The 24,069-nt window shown below is 44.5% G+C and overlaps 1 protein-coding gene and 1 pseudogene across 1 annotated transcript; one reads left to right on the top strand and one right to left on the bottom strand.

Moving 5' to 3' along the window:
• Positions 1-4,070: 4,070 nt before the first annotated feature.
• Positions 4,071-5,172, bottom strand: LOC127330293 (protein IQ-domain 26-like; annotated as a pseudogene).
• Positions 5,173-9,310: 4,138 nt separating this feature from the next.
• Positions 9,311-9,895, top strand: LOC139835674 (uncharacterized). Its single transcript, XM_071825531.1, has one exon. The coding sequence runs from the start codon at positions 9,335-9,337 to the stop codon at positions 9,893-9,895; it is 561 nt and encodes a 186-aa protein (XP_071681632.1). The 5' UTR covers positions 9,311-9,334.
• The last annotated feature ends 14,174 nt before the right edge of the window (positions 9,896-24,069 follow it).

The raw sequence follows: 24,069 nt of genomic DNA, 5'->3' as shown, positions 1-24,069 counted from the left end.
AAGCAAGGCCCAGGGATCCTGCTTTCACTAGTGGACACTCTCAACAAAGATCACATAATAGGACTACTCTACACCCTCTTGTTGGATGATGAACACCATTGTGTAGGATTACACGAACCCTCAATGCCGGAGTTAACAAGCTCCACAATATTCAATGTTCATATTTAAATAACCTTAGAGTGTAAGATAGATCAACACAATCACACCGAGAACTAACATAGCATGCACACTGTCACCATCACACTATGAAGGAGGCATAGATCATATCAATACTAACATAGCAATAGTTAACTTCATAATCTACAAGAGATCACAATCATAATCCACGCCAAGTACTACGCGATGCACACACTGTCACCATTACACCGCGGAGGAGGAATAGACTACTTTAATAACATCACTAGAGTAGAACATAGATAATATTCAACTTGATCACAAAGAGAGAGATGAACCACATAGCTACAGCGGAGCCCTCAGCCCCGAGGGTGAATTACTCCCTCCTCATCATGGAGGCAGCGATGGCGGTGAAGATGGCGGTGGAGACGGCGGTGGAGATGGCTCCGGGGGCAATTCCCCGTCCCGGCAGGGTGCCGGAACAGAAACTTCTGTCCCCCGAATTGGAGTTTCGCGATGGCGGTGGCTCTGGATGGTTTCTCGTACCGTGGCTTTTCCGTCCCGAGGTTTTAGGTCGAGGACCTTTATATAGGCGAAGAGGCGGCGCAGGAGGGTCAAAGAGGCGGTGAGGGGGTAAGGCGGCGCGGCCAGGGCCTGGGCCGCGCCGGCCACCCTCCTGGGCCCACCAGGCCTCCCCTCTGGCGACTCTCGGGTGTTCTGGAAGCTTCGTGGAAAAATAGGATGCTGGGCGTTGATTTCGTCCGATTCCGAGAATATTTCCTTACTAGGATTTCTGAAACCAAAAACAGCAGAAAACAGCAACTGGCCCTTCGGCATCTCGTCAATAGGTTAGTTCCAGAAAACGCATAAATATGACATAAAGTATGCATAAAACATGTAGATATCATCAATAATGTGGCACGGAACATAAGAAATTATCGATACGTCGGAGACGTATCAAGGACGTGTACGAGGCATGGGGCACATTCCGTGGAAAGTAGGGTTCCCCCAGAACGATGACCCGTACGGTTACAGAAGCCGTAAGAGAAAGATGGATCGGGAAGCAGATGTTGTGGCGCGGTTGGCATCGGAAATGGATGTGATGAAGAAAACCGTGAGTGTACTAGTAGCCGAAAGAGATGCAGCTCGGGCGCAGCATGAAGATCATCCATTGGATCTCGGAAGCCAGCAGCGGAGAAGCAGCGTGGCTTCCACGGAGGCCCCACCGGCTGGTGCACCGACGATCGAAATGCTGCACCGAGCCTCTGGTGGTCGAAATTACTGCACCGGAGCCTCCTCGCTACCCCGTGGACGATATAAAGGAGATGAAAGCATGTCATCTGTATTATCCTATCGGGAACATGTCCATGAAGGTAGCCATCGGCAGTGCTTTACCACCTGGAGCACTCCACCACAACAACCCCATTCAAGATGGCTATGCTCGTGTCACGCTGGAGGACATAGTCCAAGGGTTTGAGGACCTGGACATTGACATTGCTACACCTGGAGGGGCGACAAGACTTGGAGATGTCAAGCGCCAGTTCATTCTATGGCAGAAGAAGTTTATCAAGTTTCCAGGCGAGGCGCCAACAAGTCCACCCGCCTACGGTGGTGGTGGTGGCGGCGGTGGCGGTGGTGGTGGTGGTGCTTCACCTACACCTCCTTCACGTCAGCCGACGCCGCCCCCCAGTTCACCTCCGGCGGGTAAGCAGCCGCCGCCCCCTAGTCCGCCCCGGGCGGGTAGCGACGCCGCCCCCAATCCACCTCCGGCGAAGAAGCGAAGCAGCAGTCTGGATTATTAACCCGGACCCTTATGTACCTAAGATAACAAAGGTACCGGAGCCATCACTGAAGCCTCTCCCCACGAGGCCTTGGGAACGTAGTGCCGAGGAAGTCGAGGCGGCCGCGACTGCTGAATATGAGAAATGGAAGGTGGACTGCAAGAAGAAAAGAGAGCCCGAGCCCAAGCCAGTATTTTCTGATGAGCAAAAGAAGTGGGCTAAGTCATTTTTGAACACACCGTCCCAAGCCGCGAAGAATCTGCCTGACGACTATGCACGTGAACTTCGTAATCAGGCACGCATGTTCAAGGAGAAGAAAGAGGAGGCCGAGAAAGCGGAATTACAAAGTGCACAAAGCGGGAAACGAGTTGCCCAGCTCGGGGAACAAAGTAAACAATCGATTGCCCCGCTTATAGTGACAGCCGCCGGTCCGGATGCCCCCGATATCATAGAAGCTGCGGCAGCACATGGATTGACTGTAACGAGTGCCAGAGAACAAGCGGCCAACTTAGGTATTACTCTTCGTGAACTGTTAGGCCTTGATGAGGCGCCAGTGAAGGAGGTAGTACTTACATACGTGAAGAATGGGCCTCTCGTCGAGCCTGCGCAGGAAGAGGATCTACCTCCACAAATGAAAGGTCTGCTGAAATGGTACAAGGGTTACATAGAAAATAAAAACGCCAAAGATTATATTTATGCGGAAGTTGGATATGAGCATCACTTCAAACATTACTCTGTACAAATTCATCTGAGTGAATTGTTCCAGCTTTTCAATCTGCGCGAGCTCGACAAATCTATCATCAGTTGCTACGTTCTGTAAGTGATTTATTTCTACCCCATCTCGTTCATATTGCCTGCACTATATATATATATATATATATATATATATATATATATATATATATATATATATATATATATATATATATATATATATATATATATATATATATATATATATATATATATATATATATATATATATATATATATATATATATATATATATATATATATATATATATATATATATATATATATATATATATATATGGACGCGGATTTTCTACCAAGGGTGGTAGCTGTGCATAGGCTAAAAACCGTTGGATAGTGGGGCTCTATGTTTAGCCAGGTGCAGATCAAAGCAAAAGTTCTATTCATCTCATGTGACGTCGTTAGATAATTGAGGTGTGTGAGTTTGAACTTTTTCCGACAATAAGGACAGCTGAATCGTAACGAAGCGGCCAAAAGAAATCGGCGCCATGGTGCCGTACCAATGATGGTTTGTTGTTTTGGGATTGTAATGACAAAATTTTGTCCGACGGTACATATCTTTGCTTGTCGTTTTTCTTCTAAAGTGACAAAATATCACGGTATGGTTTGGTACCTGTACGCATGTACCTGTCAGGAAGAGACTCAACATGATATCCTGCCAATGTTAACTTGTCGTTTTTCTTCTAAAATGACAAAATATCACGGTATGGTTTGGTACATGTTCGCATGTAGCTGTTAGGAAGAGACTCAACATGATATCCAGCCAATGTTAACATGTCGTTTTGTATTTTTTTGACACTTCGTCTTTGATGGTCGTGTGGAGGCTGCCTCAGCCGAGATTTTTTTTGCACTTCAGTACTGTTTTGACAATCAATGTCCGGTTCAGAGTGATAACCTTGGTTCAGAGTGGCAGCCATGCCATAGAGTTTTATCATTTTGGAAAACAAATGACCAACTAAAATCTGCACTACACTTGAATTCTTCCTGGTATAAATCCCAGTGCGCTATTGAATTCTTCCCAGTATGTTACTAACATTTCTCGAAAGCATCTTCATACAGATACTTCAGTTTAATTATTTGATTCACATGCTTAAAAATATGATTTCAAGTGCCACATACACTCAAATATCAAGGAATTAGAAATATGAAATACATATGAACTTACATATTTCGATGCCACATAAACTATATTTGACTACATCATCTAAAATACATATGAACTCAGGAATGGATACAGGTGATGGGTAAGAACGATAGCGACGGATACATGTATGATATCGCTCCACCCTTAGCCATATCCCGCGGTTGCCACTCGTTAATCGATAGGGGTGACCAAATCTTGTGGAAAATATAAGCACTTCCAAAATGTCAGATGAACACACGAATTTGGACTAGTAGTGATGATGTGAAATACCAGGAAGAATCTGGTTGCACGTGCACCTGGATTTTTCAATTTTGGAAAGAACACACTGGATAGAACAAGAATTTACATCCAAGTGCACCGCGAATGAAATTTTCCTGGTACACTTTTTTGCCACCCACAAACACAAATCACACAACTGATCCCAAATTGAAACAATACGAAAACAAAATCAAGGACGAGAGCTCCAAAGAAGGCATGAAAACGCATCCTTATTGCTAATTACGCAAAGCTCTCGTCGTCTCCCTACGACTAGAAGTCTAGAAAAGAGCATAGATCACCACTTTCTCTGCACGAACGCCTGCCGGTAGTTCTCGGTGGCCCCCGTCGACAAGCGGTCGAGGCGGCCGACGACGGCAGTCTTGAAGTTGAACGCCTCCTGCACCCGGTTGCAGGACCGTTGCATGTCCACGCCGCTCAGGCTGGCCTGGGACTCCGTCACCACCACCTCGCTCATCGGCACCCGCTTCTGGTTGGTGGTCGCCGCGGCGGGGGCCTCCGGCCGATGCTTCGGCGCGCTGTGCGACCGCACCTTGGCCTCGAAGGACTGTGTGTTGGACATGTAGCTGGGGCAGCTGAGCAGCGATGACGAGGAGTAGCCGCCGGGGCCGCACACGCTCTTTGTCGGGGTGGCCGGCGCATTCAACATGTACCGTGGCGTGCTCTGCGCCGTGGCCGGCCGGGCCTTCTCCATCGCGCACCAGTCTTACTCTGGGAGGTAGCGTGGGGCCGAGACGGCGATGCGCAGTGGCGCGCTGCCTGGCATGTGGTACGGCAGCAGCGGCGAGGACATGGGGTTGTTGGCGGCGCACCACTCCTCGCAGGGGTCGAGCGGCGGGGAGCTCGCCTGGCGCGACGATGACCGCGACTTGGGCCGGCCGGTGTCCACCTCCATGGTCTTGGGGCTCCGGTCGTACCCGTAGGATGACGACTCGATGCTCGTCGACAGCCTCCGGCTGTATGCCGCCACGCCGTGCTCGCTGTGTGTGTCGTCAGCGTACCGCTCCTGCTGAAACATTGCACAAGATTTTTTAGAATGGTCACCATTAATTACAGATGTATCATACGACTGAAAAAGGAAGGCGAACAAATACTACTATTAGATTGATGGCGTACCGGGGATCGGCGCGGCCGGAAAGAGGAGTGATGGAGCTGCGGGAGAGCGGCGTTGGTCAACTCCGCCGTCGCGCACTGAGCTCGTCCAGGTCTTCCCGTCTGGTAGAGCTGATCAGCTCCTCCCGTCTGGTACAACTCTTCCCGGCCGAGACGACCCTGGACCAGATACATCGTGTCCAGATCAGAAAATTGCAGAAAATCAAGCCGTTAAGCAAGAACAGGCTTGTGCTTCAGAAACTTGAGACTGAAAATTAAACAATGCAAAACAAGGATTGACAGGATAAGTCGCCAAGGACATCAAACTATACTGATTCCAGGGAGGGGCATCCACAGTCAATTTTCACTTTGCTAGTTGAACACTGAGTAATAAAAATCGACCATACCGTGGCAAGCTTGTTGTTTTGCAACGGACCGTACAGTGACTCCGTTGTCATTTTGGTTCGGAATGTGTATCGTTTTTGGTTTGTTGTTTTGGTTCGGAATGTGTATTGTTTTGGTATGGCTGAATCGTAACGAAGCGACCAAAAGAAATCGGCGCCATGGTGCCGTACCAATGATGGTTTGTTGTTTTGGGATTGTAATGACACATTTTTGTCTGATGGTACATATCTTTGCTTGTCGTTTTTCTTCTAAAATGACAAAATACCATGTTATGGTTTGGTACATGTTCGCATGTAGCTGTCAGGAAGAGACTCAGCATGATATCCAGTCAATGTTAACTTGTCGTTTTGTATTTTTTTTACACTTTAAGTCTTTGATGGTCGTGTGGAGGCTGCCTCAGTTTCAGCCGAGATTTTTTTTCACTTTGCTAGTTGAACGTTGAGTAATAAAAATCGACCATACCATGGCAAGCTTGTTGTTTTGTAACGGACCGTACCGTGACTCTGTTGTCATTTTGGTTTGGAATGTGTATCGTTTTTGGTTGTCATTTTGGTACAAAAATGCAGTGGATACCTTCCATGGTTAGGTGGGTAGGTGATTTCCTTCCAGCGCACTGTCTTGGATTTAGAAATTTGAAAGTATTTATTTTATTAGGCTTCTTTCCAAATGGGATGTTGTTTTGGTATCAAAAGGGAAGTGGAATTGACGTCGGCAGCCTATGCTAGCTATGGCATGGCCTCAATAAAAAATAATTTTGCAACCATGAAACGATATGGATGGAAGTGATGGTTATATAACGGAGAAGCATGCCGTGCATGTATAATGGACTAACACCGTGTGCTCTCTTTGTACTCCCTATAGAGGATCTAATGGTTGGATCGATGTGCATAGCTATGCCCCATGGTAGCCCACTATTTCTCATATATATATATATATATATATATATATATATATATATATATATATATATATATATATATATATATATATATATATATATATATATATATATATATATATATATATATATATATATATATATATATATATATATATATATATATATATATATATATATATATATATATATATATATATATATATATATATATATATATCTATATATATATATCCTAACTATATTGTTGTGTCCGCTATTATACATGCAGAATGAAGATTAAGGAATGCAGAGTAAGGAACATCCATGATGTTGGGTTCATTGACCCACACATCGTTAATGGATATACGTTACAGCATCACCCCACCGACGTGGAGGAAGACCTGTGGCGGTTTCTTGATAAGCAGGAACTCAAAAGTGATATTCTATTTCCTTACCATTTTGGGTGAGTGTTTATGTCTTGAGCACATTCTCTTTTGTTTACTCCATGCATGGTATGTGGCCGGCTAATCGATGAGTTATGCATAACGTACTGTGCATGTATCGTGTCCGCAGGTTCCACTGGATTCTGCTAGTAATTAAAGTTGACAAATCAGAATGTCTCGTCCACGACTCTCTGAATATGGATAAGGCGCGTTGGGCCGACATGAGACAAATAATTCAAAAGTAATTGTTTTCATTCATTTGCGCTCTATATCGATCGGCCTATTTCGTTCATTTCCTAATTAAGCTTCAAGTAATTAACTAATAACTCTCTTGTTCATTTAGTTTTCTTTGCCTCGTAGGGTTTGGAGACGGTTCTCAGATACAAAGGTCGGTGAATTCAAAAAAGAGCTACATTTCATGCGGTCAAAGGCTAAGAATGGTGGCGATATTCAGCCACCGGGAACCAATCTGTGTGGATACTATGTCTGTGAGATGATCTTGAGATACACCTCTGAGCGCGTTCCGAGTGATCTCAATGCTCAGAGGAATAACCTCCGGATGATGCTTAGTCCAGAAGCTCGCTTCCGACCACTTCAAGAGGAACTAGCTGGATGGTTCAGGAGGGAAGTCCTCGATCCTAAAGGAGAACACCATTGCGAGGACGTAGAACTATACATGCATTAAATTATGTATGGAAACTTGTTCAAACTTGTATATGGTCATCCGATGATATTGAATATATATTGTATATTCCTCTTGAATTCTTTTTGGTTCTAATTTCAAATTTGTTTGGAATTGTACATTCATATGCATGTATATATGTAGTATCGTAGAATATGTGAAACTCCTTCAAAATTACAATAAAGCACAAAAGAAATAAAACAATACAAATTAAATAGAAAACAGGTTTAGGGGGGGGGGCAGGTTTAGGGGGGGCCTAAAACCCTAAACCTGCGGCGGCCTTTAGTCGCGGTTGGCCAGAAGAACCGCGACTAAAGGTCCTCCGCCCTGACGGTCGCCTGGCGCCCACGTGGACGGGCCTTTAGTCGCGGTTCGTAAGCAACCGCGACTAAAGGGGGGGGGGGGCTTTAGTCGCGCTTAATTGGTCGCGGTTGCGCAACCGCGACTAATGGCAGTTGCGAACCGCGACCAAAGGCCCTTTTTTCACTAGTGCTTCCATCAGCTATCTGTACCTAATTCTGTACAATTCACTGAAACCTTATGGTTTGAATGATTCATGCACCAATAACAAAAAGATCAAACCAGTGTTTCACATGTAGGAATTGCAATCTTAGAGCATCTCCATCAGCACTCCCAATAGCGCTCCAAAAGATCTATTGAGATCTTAGTGAGAGAAAGCGCTCGCACCGGCGATCCCCCAACTGGAGTCCCATAAAAGCGCCGGCACCCGAAAGGATCCCTATGCGAAGGGTTTCGATCGGGGTCGCCAGTGCCTCCATTCCGTGAAACTTTACTACAGATATGGAGTATGAGATGCTTCTTTTAGGGTTCCCCATAGAAATATTTACATGATGGAACATTATGCGAGATCTATATGCAGTTTTTTTGTTGTTGTCAAATTCAAAAAAAATACGGTTTTAGCTATCCGATACTCAAACGTGAAAACAAGATTTGCAAAAAGAGCACATGAATTTCCTCTAAATCAATTGCCGGCGATACCGGCACATGTTCTTTTTTGCTGCCAGGCACCGCAATACCAGGGTTTTTATCAAAAGAAAAAGGGGAAAGAAAATCACGAATGTGTTTCTGTCGCTGCACCCAAACCTAGCGAACTCGAGGAGCATGGCGCCACCGCCGCGAGCGCTTCCGGACGAGCTTGCCGAGGAGATCCTCCTCCACCTTCCGCCCGACGAGCCTTTGCACCTTGTCCGCTCCTCCCTCATCTGCAAGCCTATCGTCCATATGCTTCAAAACGAGGCTATTATGCTCTGGGTTGGCGCCGCCTCCTCTGCCATTCCAACTTCCTCCGCCGCCTCAACGAGCTCCACCGGAGCAGGTGTTTTTTTCATGGGCTTTCTTGTGCTGTGCGTGGTGGATGGAAAAAAACCGACTGAAAATGGCTTGTACTGAAATCAGTCTGTTCCGGGTTAATGAAACAGACACTTTTTTCATTATCCAAGTGTTTTTCATTTAAATAAAATACATAGCTGTCTTCATTTGATTGGTTCAGGAAAACTGTCTGTTTTCAAATTGAAAAACAGCTAGCTGCTAGCTAGTCACTCCCTAAAGGAAACAAGATTTGCAAAAAGAGCACATGAATTTCCTCTGAATCAATTGCCGGCGATACCGGCACATGTTCTTTTTGCTGCTAGGCAATACCAGGGTCTCTCTCAAAAGAAAAAGGGAAAGAAAATCACGAATGTGTTTGCGTCGCTGCGCCCAAACCTAGCGAACTCGAGGAGCATGGCGCCGCCGCCGGCAGCGCTTCCGGACAAGCTTGCCGAGGAGATCCTCCTCCACCTTCCGCCCGACGAGCCTTTGCACCTCGTCCGCTCCTCCCTCGTCTGCAAGCCTTGGCGCCGCCTCCTCTACCACCCCAACTTCCTCCGCCGCCTCTACAAGCTCCACCGGACACCCCCGGTGCTTGGCTTCTTCCACACCGTTTACGAGAAACGCTCCTCCCGGTGGTTGGACTCCGTCCGCACTACCCTGTTCGTCCCAACCACCCCCTCCGCCTTTTCCCTCCTCATTCCCAGCAGCCGCCAATGGTACGCCCTGGACTACCGCCACGGCCGCGCCCTCTTCTGCTCCGAGGTGACCAGGGAGGGCCAGGACTTCCTCATCTGGGATCCGATCACGGGCGACCAGCGGGTCGTGCCACTGCCCTGGGCACCCAATAGCCAGCTCATGAATGCGGCCGTGGTCTGCGCAGCAGACGGGTGCGACCACCGCGATTGTCGCGGAGGGGGGGGGGGCCTTCCGCCTGGTCTTCGTCTTCATCCTCCACATTGTGTTCTTTGTTAGATGTATATATATGTATATTGTAGTTTCCCCATATGTTAGGGGGCTTTCTGCATATGTGCACATGTACATGTACTATATATTGTGGCCTTTGGCCCCCTGGTAATACAACAAGCATATTGCTCTAACATGGTATCAGAGCAAAAATTGGTCCTCCTCCTCTAGTCCGTACGGCCGACGTTCCAGCTAGTTTCCGGCCGATCCAGTTTCTCTCTCCGCGCCGGTTGACTTCATCTGCCCCGCGCTTAGCTGATCTCCCTGCACAACGCCCGCCCGATCCGTGCTGCTCCCTGCCCGACGCCCGCCCGACCCCGTCGCTCTGCTCCGCCCGTGCGTGGCCGCCTCCAGCTCGGCCCGCTCAGCTCTCGGCCGCCGTCGTCCGACGCCGCAATCGGAGATCCTGCTCCGCGCCGCCACCTGGAACTGCTCCTCCGGCCGCCGGAGATCGCCAGGATCCTCCCCCGTGCTCAACGCCCGTGCTCTCCTCCCCTGCCCGTGCTCAACGCCCGTGCGTGGCCGCCTCCAGCTCGGCCCGCTCAGCTCTCGGCCGCCGTTGTCTAGTTGACTTCGATCTGTTCAGTCGGGTTTTCTCTCTCCTGACTTCGATCTGAGAAAAAAAAAGCAAAAAAAAATAGCTATGTCTTCTTCGGGCTATGTTGCGATCCCTCGCTGCCCGGTGATCTTTGATGGCGCGAATTACCCTGATTTCGCTGCCTTCATGCGCGTCCACATGCGCGGTCTTCGTCTTTGGGGTGTGCTTTCTGGCGATGTCTCCTGTCCGCCGCGCCCCGTTGCTCCTACGGTGCCTGTTGCACCGCCCCCTGTTGCCCTTGCCCCTGATGCTACTCAGGCGGATAAGGATGCAGCCAAGAGTGCTGATGACACTACTCTGGCTGATTATGACCGGAAGGTCCAGGACCACTCTACTGTTGTTGCGACTTACCGGCTGGATCTGACTGAGTACACTCAGTGGATAGATGAGGATGCTCGTGTTGCAGTTGTTCTCACCTCCAGTTTTCTGCCTCAGTATGCTGCTGAGTTTATGGGTCTTCCCACTGCTGCTGCTCAGTGGGGTTTTCTTCGTCAGCGCTATCAGCCGTCTGGTGATGCTCTTTACCTGTCTGTGGTCCGCCAGGAGCATGCCCTTCAGCAGAGTGATTCTACTATTGATGAGTTCTACACTCAGAGTGCTGCTATTTGGCGTCAGCTTGATTCTCTCCGTACAGCTGTGTGTGCCACCTGTCCCTTCTATCTGACTGTGCGCACGGATCTGGAGTTTGATACGCGTACAGCACGCGTCCGTTGGGAACCCAAGAGGAAGGTGTGATGCGTATAGCAGCAAGTTTTCCCTCAGTAAGAAACCAAGGTTTATCGAACCTGTAGGAGCCAAGAAGCACGTTGAAGGTTGATGGTGGCGGAGTGTAGTGCGGCGCAACACCAGGGATTCCGGCGCCAACGTGGAACCAAATTACTTTGCCCCAACGTGATAGTGAGGTTGTCAATCTCACCGGCTTGCTGTAACAAAGGATTAGATGTATAGTATGGATGATGATGTTTGCAGAAAATAGTAGAACGAGTATTGCAGTTGATTGTATTCGATGTAAAAGAATGGACCGGGGTCCACAGTTCACTAGTGGTGTCTCTCCCATAAAAAATAGCATGTTGGTTACAGTTGGGCAATTGACAAATAAAGAGGGCATGACCATGCACATACATGTTATGATGAGTATTGTGAGATTCAATTGGGCATTACGACAAAGTACATAGACCGCTATCCAGCATGCATCTATGTCTAAAAAGTCCACCTTCAGGTTATCATCCGAACCCTCTCTAGTATTAAGTTGCAAACAACATACAATTGCATTAAGTATGGTGCGTAATGTAATCAACAAATACATCCTTAGACATAGCATTGATGTTTTATCCCTAGTGGCAACAACACATCCACAACCTTAGAACTTTCTGTCACTGTCCCAGATTTAATGGAGGCATGAACCCACTATCGAGCATAAATACTCCCTCTTGTAGTTACAAGTAACGACTTGGCCAGAGCCTCTACTAATAACGGAGATCATGCAAGATCATAAACAACACATAGATAGATTGATAATCAACATAGCATAGTATTCCATATTCATCGGATCCCAACAAACGCAACATGTAGCATTACAAATAGATGATCTTAATCATGTTAGGCAGCTCACAAGATCTAACAATGATAGCACAATTAGGAGAAGATGACCATCTAGCTACTGCTATGGACCCATAGTCCAGGGGTGAACTACTCACACATCACGCCGGAGGCGACCATGGCGGTGAAGAGTCCTCCAGGAGATGATTCCCCTCTCCGACAGGGTGCCGGAGGCGATCTCCTAAATCCCCCGAGATGGGATTGGCGGCGGCGGCGTCTCTAGAAGGTTTTCCGTATCGTGGCTCTCGGTACTGGGGTATTCGCGACGAAGACTTTAGGTAGGCGGAAGGGCGGAGTCGGAGGGCTGACGAGGGGGCCACACACTAGGGCCGCGCGGGCCCCCCTGGGCCGCGCCGCCCTAGTGTGGCGGCGCCTCGTCGCCCCACTTCGGTTCCCTTTCGGTGTTCTGGAAGCTTCGTGGAAAAATAGGCCCCTGGGCGTTGATTTCGTCCAATTCCGAGAATATTTCCTTACTAGGATTTCTGAAACCAAAAACAGCAGAAAACAACAACTGGCTCTTCGGCATCTCGTTAATAGGTTAGTGCCGGAAAATGCATAAATATGACATAAAGTATGTATAAAACATGTGTGTATCATCATAAAAGTAGCATGGAACATAAGAAATTATCGATACGTTGGAGACGTATCAGCATCCCCAAGCTTAGTTCCTACTCGTCCCGAGTAGGTAAACGATAACAAAGATAATTTCTGAAGTGACATGCTATCATAATCTTGATCAATACTATTGTAAGCACATGTAATGAATGCAGCGATTCGAAGCAATGTAAATGCAATGAGTAAACAATTGAATCATATGGCAAAGACTTTTCATGAATAGTACTTTCAAGACAAGCATCAATAAGTCTTGCATAAGAGTTAACTCATAAAGCAATAAATTCAAAGTAAAGACATTGAAGAAACACAAAGGAAGATTAAGTTTCAGCGGTTGCTTTCAACTTGTAACATGTATATCTCATGGATATTGTCAACATAAAGTAATATAATAAGTGCAATATGCAAGTATGTAGGAATCAATGCACAGTTAACACAAGTGGTTGCTTCTAAGATAGAAGGAAGTAGGTAAACCGACTCAACATAAAAGTAGAAGAATGGCCCTTCGCAGAGGGAAGCATTGATTGCTATATTTTTGCTAGAGCTTTTATTTTGAAAACATAAAGAGAGCATAATAGTAAAGTTTTGAGAGGTGTTTGTTGTTGTCAACGAATGGTAGTGGGCACTCTAACCCCCTTGCCAGACAGACTTTTAAAGAGCGGCTCCCATGAATTTTGTTTTTGGGTGGCACTCCTTCCAACCTTGCTTTCACAAACCATGGCTAACCGAATCCTCGGGTGCCTGCCAACAATCTCATACCATGAAGGAGTGCCTTTTTATTTTAGTTTTATTTAGATGACACTCCTCCCCACCTTTGCTTTCTCAAGCCATGGCTAACCGAATCCTCGGGTGCCGTCCAACAATCACATACCATGGAGGAGTGTCTCTTTGTAAATTTATGAAAGTTTATTAATTTGGGGCTGGGAACCCCATTGCCAGCTCTTTTTGCAAAATTATTGGATAAGCGGATGAAGCCACTAGTCCATTGGTGAAAGTTGCCCAACAAGATTGAAAGATAAACACCACATACTTCCTCATGAGCTATAAAACATTGACACAAATAAGAGGTAATAACTTTTGAATTGTGTAAAGATAGCACTCAAGGAATTTACTTTGGGCGGACAAATACCATGTAGTAGGTAGGTATGGTGGACACAAATGGCATAGTGTTTGGCTCAAGGATTTGGATGCACGAGAAGTATTCCCTCTCAATACAAGGCTTAGGCTAGCAAGGTTATTTGAAACAAACACAAGTATGAACCGGTACAGCAAAACTCACATAAAAGACATATTGCAAGCATTATAAGACTCTACACCGTCTTCCTTGTTGTTCGACCCTTACTAGAAAATATCTAGACCTTAGAGAGACCAATCATGCAAACCCAATTTTAGCAAGCTCTATGTATTTCTTCACTAATATGTGCAAATTATATGATGCAAGAGCTTAAACATGAGCACAACAATTGCCAAGTATCACATTATTCAAGATATTATACCATTTACCACATGTAGCATTTCCCGTTTCCAACCATATAACAATTTAACGAAGCAGTTCAACCTTCGCCATGAACATTATGAGTAAAGCTAAGGACATATTTGTCCATATGCAACAGCGGAGCGTGTCTCTCTCCCACACAATGAATTCTAGGATCCACTTTATTCAAACAAAACAAAAACAAAAACATACAGACGCTCCAAGTAAAGCACATAAGATGTGATGGAATAAAAATATAGTTTCACTAGAGGAACCTGATAATGTTATCGATGAAGAAGGGGATGCATTGGGCATCCCCAAGCTTAGATGCTTGAGTCTTCTTGAAATATGCAGGGATGAACCACGGGGGCATCCCCAAGCTTAGAGCTTTTACTCTCCTTGATCATGTTGTATCATCCTCCTCTCTTGATCCTTGAAAACTTTCTCCACACCAAACTCAAAACAACTCATTAGAGGGTTAGTGCATAATCAAAATTCACATGTTCAGAGGTGACATAATCATTCTTAACACTTCTGGACATTGCACAAAGCTACTGAAAGTTAATGGAATAGAGAAATCCATCAAGCATAGCAAAACAGGCAATGCGAAATAAAAGGCAGAATCTGTCAAAACAGAACATTCCGTAAAGACGAATTTTTTAGGTGCACCAGACTTGCTCAGATGAAAATGCTCAAATTGAATGAAAGTTGTGTACATATCTGAGGATCACTCACGTAAATTGGCAGAATTTTCTGAGTTACCTACAGAGACTACTGCTCAAATTCGTGACAGCAAGAAATCTGTTTCTGTGCAGCAATCCAAATCTAGTATGAACCTTACTATCAAAGACTTTACTTGGCACAACAATGCAATAAAACTAAGATAAGGAGAGGTTGCTACAGTAGTAATAACTTCCAAGACTCAAATATAAAACAAAGTACTGTAGTAAAATCATGGGTTGTCTCCCATAAGCGCTTTTCTTTAACGCCTTTCAGCTAGGCGCAGAAAGTGTATATCAAGTATTATCAAGAGACGAAGCATCAACATCATAATTTGTTACATTAGGTATCTTAGATGCTCCGTTATCTGTAGTGGTATTAAGGGCTTTGTCAATTTTAGGCCTATAATAGTTTTTTTTGGTTTAGGCACCTTAGAGACATACATGAACTTTTGCTCCTTACCCACATAAGCTTTCTCCTTAAACTTAAGAGAAGAAAAAGTTGAACCCATGGTTCCCATATCTTCTTCAAGTTCACTAATCCTTTGAGTTTGATTATCATGAATAGCATAAGCTTCTAAGATGGTAATTCTCTCATTAATTCCACCTAGAGATTTATCAAGTTTATCAGTGCTATTAAGTAATACTCCCAAATTAGTCTCAATACTTGGAAGATTTTGCTCTATGGTCTCCAACTTTTTCATGACATCTTCAAGAGAGATTTCAATTTTAACTTTATTAACAGGTGGTATTCCAAATAGACTCTCAATTATGCAACTAGCTTCTAAGGCAGGAGTGCCTAGGAAATTACCTCCCGCGAGACAATCAAGAACATACCTATTCCAGCTAGAGATACCAACATAAAAATTCCTGAGTAGGATAGTGGTGGAGTGTTTCTTACTGCATCTATTATGAGCATCACTAATTCTATACCAAGCATCTTTTAAACATTCTCCCCCTTGTTGCTTAAACGAACGAACTTCAACTTCAGGATTACTCATTTTAGCAATAGTAAATAAAACAAACTAGATAAAGTAAATGCAAGTAACTAATTTTTTTTTGTGTTTTTAATATGGCAAACAAGACAGTAAGTAAAGTAAAGCTAGCAACTAATTTTTTTTGTGTTTTGTTTTAGTGAAGCAAACAAAATAGTAAATAAAAGTAAAGCAAGACAAAAACAAAATAAAGAGATTGGAGGTGGAGACTCCCCTTGCAGCATGTCTTGATCTCCCTGGCAACGGCGCCAGAAAAAGAGCTTGATACGCGTACAGCACGCGTCCGTTGGGAACCCCAAGAGGAAGGTGTGATGCGTATAGCAGCAAGTTTTCCCTCAGTAAGAAACCAAGGTTTATCGAACCAGTAGGAGCCAAGAAGCACGTTGAAGGTTGATGGCGGCGGAGTGTAGTGCGGCGCAACACCAGGGATTCCGGCGCCAACGTGGAACCTGCACAACACAACCAAATTACTTTGCCCCAACGTGACAGCGAGGTTGTCAATCTCACCGGCTTGCTGTAACAAAGGATTAGATGTATAGTGTGGATGATGATGTTTGCAGAAAACAGTAGAACGAGTATTGCAGTTGATTGTATTCGATGTAAAAGAATGGACCGGGGTCCACAGTTCACTAGTGGTGTCTCTCCCATAAGAAATAGCATGTTGGGTGAACAAATTACAGTTGGGCAATTGACAAATAAAGAGGGCATGACCATGCACATACATGTTATGATGAGTATTGTGAGATTCAATTGGGCATTACGACAAAGTACATAGACCGCTATCCAGCATGCATCTATGTCTAAAAAGTCCACCTTCAGGTTATCATCCGAACCCCCTCTACTATTAAGTTGCAAACAACATACAATTGCATTAAGTATGGTGCGTAATGTAATCAACAAATACATCCTTAGACATAGCATTGATGTTTTATCCCTAGTGGCAACAACACATCCACAACCTTAGAACTTTCTGTCACTGTCCCAGATTTAATGGAGGCATGAACCCACTATCGAGCATAAATACTCCCTCTTGTAGTTACAAGTAACGACTTGGCCAGAGCCTCTAATAATAACGGAGAGCATGCAAGATCATAAACAACACATAGATAGATTGATAATCAACATAGCATAGTATTCCATATTCATCGGATCCCAACAAACGCAACATGTAGCATTACAAATAGATGATCTTGATCATGTTAGGCAGCTCACAAGATCTAACAATGATAGTAACAATGATAGTACAAGTAACGACTTGGCCAGAGCCTCTAATAATAACGGAGAGCATGCAAGATCATAAACAACACATAGATAGATTGATAATCAACATAGCATAGTATTCCATATTCATCGGATCCCAACAAACGCAACATGTAGCATTACAAATAGATGATCTTGATCATGTTAGGCAGCTCACAAGATCTAACAATGATAGTACAATTAGGAGAAGACGACCATCTAGCTACTGCTATGGACCCATAGTCCAGGGGTGAACTACTCACACATCACGCCGGAGGCGACCATGGCGGTGAAGAGTCCTCCGGGAGATGATTCCCCTCTCCGGCAGGGTGCCGGAGGCGATCTCCTGAATCCCCCGAGATGGGATTGGCGGCGGCGTCTCTGGAAGTTTTTCCGTATCGTGGCTCTCGGTACTAGGGTATTCGCGACGAAGACTTTAAGTAGGCAGAAGGGCGGAGTCGGAGGGCTGACGCGGGGGCCACACACTAGGGCCGCGCGGGCCCCCCTGGGCCGCGCCGTCGCCCCACTTCGGTTCCCTTTCGGTGTTCTGGAAGCTTCGTGGAAAAATAGGCCCCTGGGCGTTGATTTCGTCCAATTCCGAGAATATTTCCTTACTAGTATTTCTGAAACCAAAAACAGCAGAAAACAACAACTGGCTCTTCGGCATCTCGTTAATAGGTTAGTGCCGGAAAATGCATAAATATGACATAAAGTATGTATAAAACATGTGTGTATCATCATAAAAGTAGCATGGAACAGAAGAAATTATCGATACGTTGGAGACGTATCAGAGTTTCAGCACGTTTTTGAGTTCTTGTCGCGGCTCCGTAAGGAGTTTGAGCCGCGCCGGGCCCAGCTGCTTGCCCGTGGTCGTATTCCGCTCTCTGAGGTACTTGCTGAGCTTCGTGCTGAGGAGACTCGTCGTCGTGGTGCTGGTCTTCTTGAGGTTCCCTCTGTCCTTGCTGTTCGTGGCCCTCCTGTGCCGTCTGCTCGTGGACCTCTGATACATCTCCGACGTATCGATAATTTCTTATGTTCCATGCCACATTATTGATGATATCTACATGTTTTATGCATACTTTATGTCATATTTATGCGTTTTCCGGAACTAACCTATTGACGAGATGCCGAAGTGCCAGTTCCTGTTTTCTGCTGTTTTTGGTTTCAGAAATCCTAGTAAGGAAATATTCTCGGAATTGGACGAAATCAACGCCCAGCATCTTAGAATCCCCGGGAGCTTCCAGAACACCCGAGAGCCGCCAAAGAGGGGCCACAGGGGGCCCACAAATGGGGCTGGCGCGGCCAGGCTAGGGCCCGCGTCCCCCTGTTGTGTGGCGGCTCCGTACCCCCTCCGACGCCGCCTCTTCGCCTATTTAAGCCTCCTCGACCTAAATCTTCGATACGAAAAAGCCACGGTACGAGAAACCTTCCAGAGCCACCGCCATCGCGAAGCCAAGATCTGGGGGACAGAACTCTCTGTTCCGGCACGCCGCCGGGACGGGGAAGTGCCCCTGGAAGGCTTCTCCATCGACACCACCGCCATCTTCATCAACGCTGCTGTCTCCCATGAGGAGGGAGTAGTTCTCCATCGAGGCTCGGGGCTGTACCGGTAGCTATGTGGTTAATCTCTCTCCTATGTACTTCAATACAATAATCTCATGAGCTGCCTTACATGATTGAGATTCATATGATGATGCTTGTAATCTAGATGTCATTATGCTAGTCAAGTGGATTTTACTTATGTGATCTCCGGATACTCCTTGTCCCACGTGTGTAAAGGTGACAGTGTGTGCACCGTGTGGGTCTCTTAGGCTATATTTCACAGAATACTTATTCACTGTTATGAATGGCATAGTGAAGTGCTTATTTATATCTCTTTATGATTGCAATGTGTTTTGTATCACAATTTATCTGTGTGCTACTCTAGTGATGTTATTAAAGTAGTTTATTCCTCCTGCACGGTGTAATGGTGACAGTGTGTGCATCGTGTAGTACTTGGCGTAGGCTATGATTGTGATCTCTTGTAGATTATGAAGTTAACTATTGCTATGATGGTATTGATGTGATCTATGCCTCCTTTCGTAGCGTGAAGGTGACAGTGTGCATGCTATGTTAGTACTTGGTTTGGTTGTGTTGATCTGTCATGCACTCTAAGGTTATTTAAATATGAACATCGAATATTGTGGAGCTTGTTAACTCCGGCATTGAGGGTTCGTGTAATCCTACACAGTTTATGGTGTTCATCATCCAACAAGAGGGTGTAGAGTCTAGCATTTATCTATTTATTCTGTTATGTGATCAATGTTGAGAGTGTCCACTAGTGAAAGTATGATCCCTAGGCCTTGTTCCTAAATACTACTATCGCTGCTTATTTACTGTTCTACTGCATCTGTACTGCCTGCAATATTACCACCATCGACCACACGCCAGTCCTGGACAGCAAAGCACTTTTCTAGCGCTGTTGCTACTGCTCATACTTATTCATACCACCTGTATTTCACTATCCTTCGCCGAACTAGTGCACCTATTAGGTGTGTTGGGGACACAAGAGACTTCTTGCTTTGTGGTTGCAGGGTTGCATGAGAGGGATATCTTTGACCTCTTCCTCCCTGAGATCGATAAACCTTGGGTGATCCACTTAAGGGAAACTTGCTGCTGTTCTACAAACCTCTGCTCTTGGAGGCCCAACACTGTCTACAAGAATAGAAGCACCCGTAGACATCAAGCACTTTTCTGGCGCCGTTGCCGGGGAGGAAAGGTAAAAGGCACTCATACTCCAGTTCCAGGTAACTAAGTACTTTTCTGGCACCATTGTGTGTGTGCTCGAAGCTATTTCCTTTAGATCCTGCAATTGCATCTTTTTGTTTCTTGTTTACACTAGTAAGGCATAATGGACAACAATGAGCTTCTTATTCTATTTCCTGATTTAAGACATGGATGGTTTGATCCGAAAATTAAAAAACCCATGGAACATGTTAATATGAATGCTTGGAACACTATTGTTGCTAATGCTATGGAAAATTCTAAGCTTGGGGAAGCTGGTTTTGATGAGCATGATCTTTTTAGTCCCCCGGGCATGGAGGAGAAAATTTACTTTGATGATACTTTGCCTCCTATTTATGATGATTATAATGATAGTAGTCTTTTGGTGCCGCTTGTTATGGAGGATAAATTTGATTATGATTACAATATGCCTCCTATATTTGATGATGATAATAATAATGATAGCTACTTTGTTGAATTTTCTCCCACTACAATTAATAAGGATGACTATGCTTATGTTGGGAGTAGTAATAATTGTATGCATGGGACTCATGATAAGAATGCTTTATGTGATAGTTACATTGTTGAGTTTGCTCATGTTGCTACTGAAAGTTATTATGAGAGAGGAAAATATGGTTGTAGAAATTTTCATGTTACTAAAACACCTCTCTATGTGCTGAAATTTTTGAAGCTACACTTGTTCTATCTTCCTATGCTTGTTACTTTGTTCTTCATGAACTTGTTTATTTACAAGATTCCTTTGCATAGGAAGCATGTTAGACTTAAATGTGTTTTGAATTTGCCTCTTGATGCTCTCTTTTTGCTTTAAATACTATTTCTTGCGAGTACATCATTAAAACTGCTGAGCCCATCTTAATGGCTATAAAGAAAGCACTTCTTGGGAGATAACCCATGTGTTTATTTTGCTACAGTACTTTTGTTTTATATTTGAGTCTTGGAAGTTGTTACTACCGTAGCAACCTCTCCTTATCTTTATTTTATTGCATTGTTGTGCCAAGTAAAGTCTTTGATAGTAAGGTTCATACTAGATTTGGATTACTGCGCAGAGACAGATTTCTTGCTGTCACGAATCTGGGCCTAATTCTCTGTAGTTAACTCAGAAAATTATGCCAATTTACGTGAGTGATCCTCAGATATGTACGCAACTTTCATTCAATTTGAGCATTTTCATTTGAGCAAGTCTGATGCCTCTTAGAAATTCGTCTTTACGGACTGTTCTGTTTTGACAGATTCTGCCTTTTATTTCGCATTGCCTCTTTTGCTATGTGGGATGGATTTCTTTGTTCCATTAAATTCCAGTAGCTTTGAGCAATGTCCAGAAGTGTTAAGAATGATTGTGTCACCTCTGAACATGTGAATTTTTGATTATGCACTAACCCTCTAATGAGTTTGTTTCGAGTTTGGTGTGGAGGAAGTTTTCAAGGGTCAAGAGAGGAGGATGATATACTACGATCAAGAAGAGTGAAAAGTCTAAGCTTGGGGATGCCCCGGTGGTTCACCCCTGCATATATTCAAGAAGACTCAAGCATCTAAGCTTGGGGATGCCCAAGGCATCCCCTTCTTCATCGATAAATTATCAGGTTCCTTCTCTTGAAACTATATTTTTATTCGGTCACATCTTATGTACTTTACTTGGAGCGTCTGTTTGTTTTTGTTTTTGTTTTTGTTTGAATAAATGCATGCTTGTGTGGGAGAGAGACACGCTCCGCTGGTTCATATGAACACATGTGTTCTTAGCTTTTAATTTTCATGGCGAAGGTTGAAACTGCTTCGTTAAATTGTTATATGGTTGGAATCGGAAAATGATACATGTAGTAATTGGTAAAATGTCTTGGATAATGTGATACTTGGCAATTGTTGTGCTCATGTTTAAGCTCTTGCATCATATACTTTGCACCTATTAATGAAGAAATACATAGAGCTTGCTAAAATTTGGTTTGCATAATTGGTCTCTCTAAGGTCTAGATAATTTCTAGTAAAGAGTTTGAACAACATGGAAGACGGTGTAGAGTCTTATACTGTTTACAATATGTCTTTTATGTAAGTTTTGCTGAACCGGTTCATCCTTGTGTTTGTTTCAAATAACCTTGCTAGCCTAAGCCTTGTATCGAGAGAGAATACTTCTCATGCATCCAAAATCCTTGAGCCAACCACTATGCCATTTGTGTCCACCATACCTACCTACTACATGGTATTTCTCCGCCATTCCAAAGTAAATTGCTTGAGTGCTACCTTTAAAATTTCTATCCTTTACCTTTACAATACATAGCTCATGGGACAAATAGCCTAAAAACTATTGTGGTATTGAATATGTACTTATGCACTTTATCTCTTATTAAGTTGCTTGTTGTGCGATAACCATGTTCCTGGGGACGCCATCAACTACTCTTTGTTGAATATCATGTGAGTTGCTATGCATGTCCGTCTTGTCTGAAGTAAGGGAGATTTACTGCTAGAATGGTTAGAGCATGCATAATGTTAGAGAAGAACATTGGGCCGCTAACTAAAGCCATGATCCATGGTGGAAGTTTCAGTTTTGGACAAATATCCTCAATCTCATATGAGAAAATTAACTGTTGTTGAATGCTTATGCATAAAAGAGGAGTCCATTATCTGTTGTCTATGTTGTCCCGGTATGGATGTCTAAGTTGAGAATAATCAATAGCGAGAAATCCAATGCGAGCTTTCTCCTTAGACCTTTGTACAGGCGGCATAGAGGTACCCCTTTGTGACACTTGGTTAAAACATATGCATTGCGATGATAATCCAGGTAATCCGAGCTAATTAGGACAAGGTGCGGGCACTATTAGTATACTATGCATGAGACTTGCAACTTGTAGGATATAATTTACATAACACATATGCTTTATTACTACCGTTGACAAAATTGTTTCTTGTTTTCAAAACCAAAGCTCTAGCACAAATATAGCAATCAATGCTTCCCTCTGCGAAGGGCCTTTCTTTTACTTTTATGTTGAGTCAGTTCACCTATTTCTCTCCACCTCAAGAAGCAAACACTTGTGTGAACTGTGCATTGATTCCTACATACTTGCATATTGCACTTGTTATATTACTTTACGTTGACAACTATCCATGAGATATACATGTTACAAGTTGAAAGCAACCGCTGAAACTTAATCTTCCTTTATGTTGCTTCAATGCCTTTACTTTGAATTATTACTTTATGAGTTAACTCTTATGCAAGACTTATTGATGCTTGTCTTGAAGTACTATTCATGAAAAGTCTTTGCTATATGATTCATTTGTTTACTCATCTCATTTACATTGTTTTGATCGCTGCATTCATCACATATGCTTACAATAGTATGATCAAGGTTATGATGGCATGTCACTCCAGAAATTATCTTTGTTATCGTTTACCTGCTCGGGACGAGCAGAAACTAAGCTTGGGGATGCTGATACGTCTCCGACGTATCGATAATTTCTTATGTTCCATGCCACATTATTGATGATATCTACATGTTTTATGCATACTTTATGTCATATTTATGCGTTTTCCGGAACTAACCTATTGACGAGATGCCGAAGTGCCAGTTCCCGTTTTCTGCTGTTTTTGGTTTCAGAAATCCTAGTAAGGAAATATTCTCGGAATTGGACGAAATCAACGCCCAACATCTTAGAATCCCCGGGAGCTTCCAGAACACCCGAGAGCCGCCAGAGAGGGGCCACAGGGGGCCCACACATGGGGCTGGCGCGGCCAGGCTAGGGCCCGCGCCCCCCTGTTGTGTGGCGGCTCAGTACCCCCTCCGACGCCGCCTCTTCGCCTATTTAAGCCTCCTCGACCTAAATCTTCGATACGAAAAAGCCACGGTACGAGAAACCTTCCAGAGCCGCCGCCATCGCGAAGCCAAGATCTGGGGGACAGAACTCTCTGTTCCGGCACGCCGCCGGGACGGGGAAGTGCCCCCGGAAGGCTTCTCCATCGACACCACCGCCATCTTCATCAACGCTGCTGTCTCCCATGAGGAGGGAGTAGTTCTCCATCGAGGCTCGGGGCTGTACCGGTAGCTATGTGGTTAATCTCTCTCCTATGTACTTCAATACAATAATCTCATGAGCTGCCTTACATGATTGAGATTCATATGATGATGCTTGTAATCTAGATGTCATTATGCTAGTCAAGTGGATTTTACTTATGTGAT

This window comes from Lolium perenne, chromosome 2, assembly GCF_019359855.2.
Source record: "Lolium perenne isolate Kyuss_39 chromosome 2, Kyuss_2.0, whole genome shotgun sequence".
NCBI classification, from domain to species: Eukaryota; Viridiplantae; Streptophyta; class Magnoliopsida; order Poales; family Poaceae; genus Lolium; species Lolium perenne.
Note: the sequence above shows the minus strand (reverse complement) of the source record. Positions and strands in the feature narration are given on the sequence as shown.

What these genes read in the sequence shown, in the direction of transcription:
- LOC139835674 (XM_071825531.1), top strand. Translation starts at nt 9,335, where the DNA reads ATGGCGCCGCCGCCGGCAGCGCTTCCGGACAAGCTTGCCGAGGAGATC.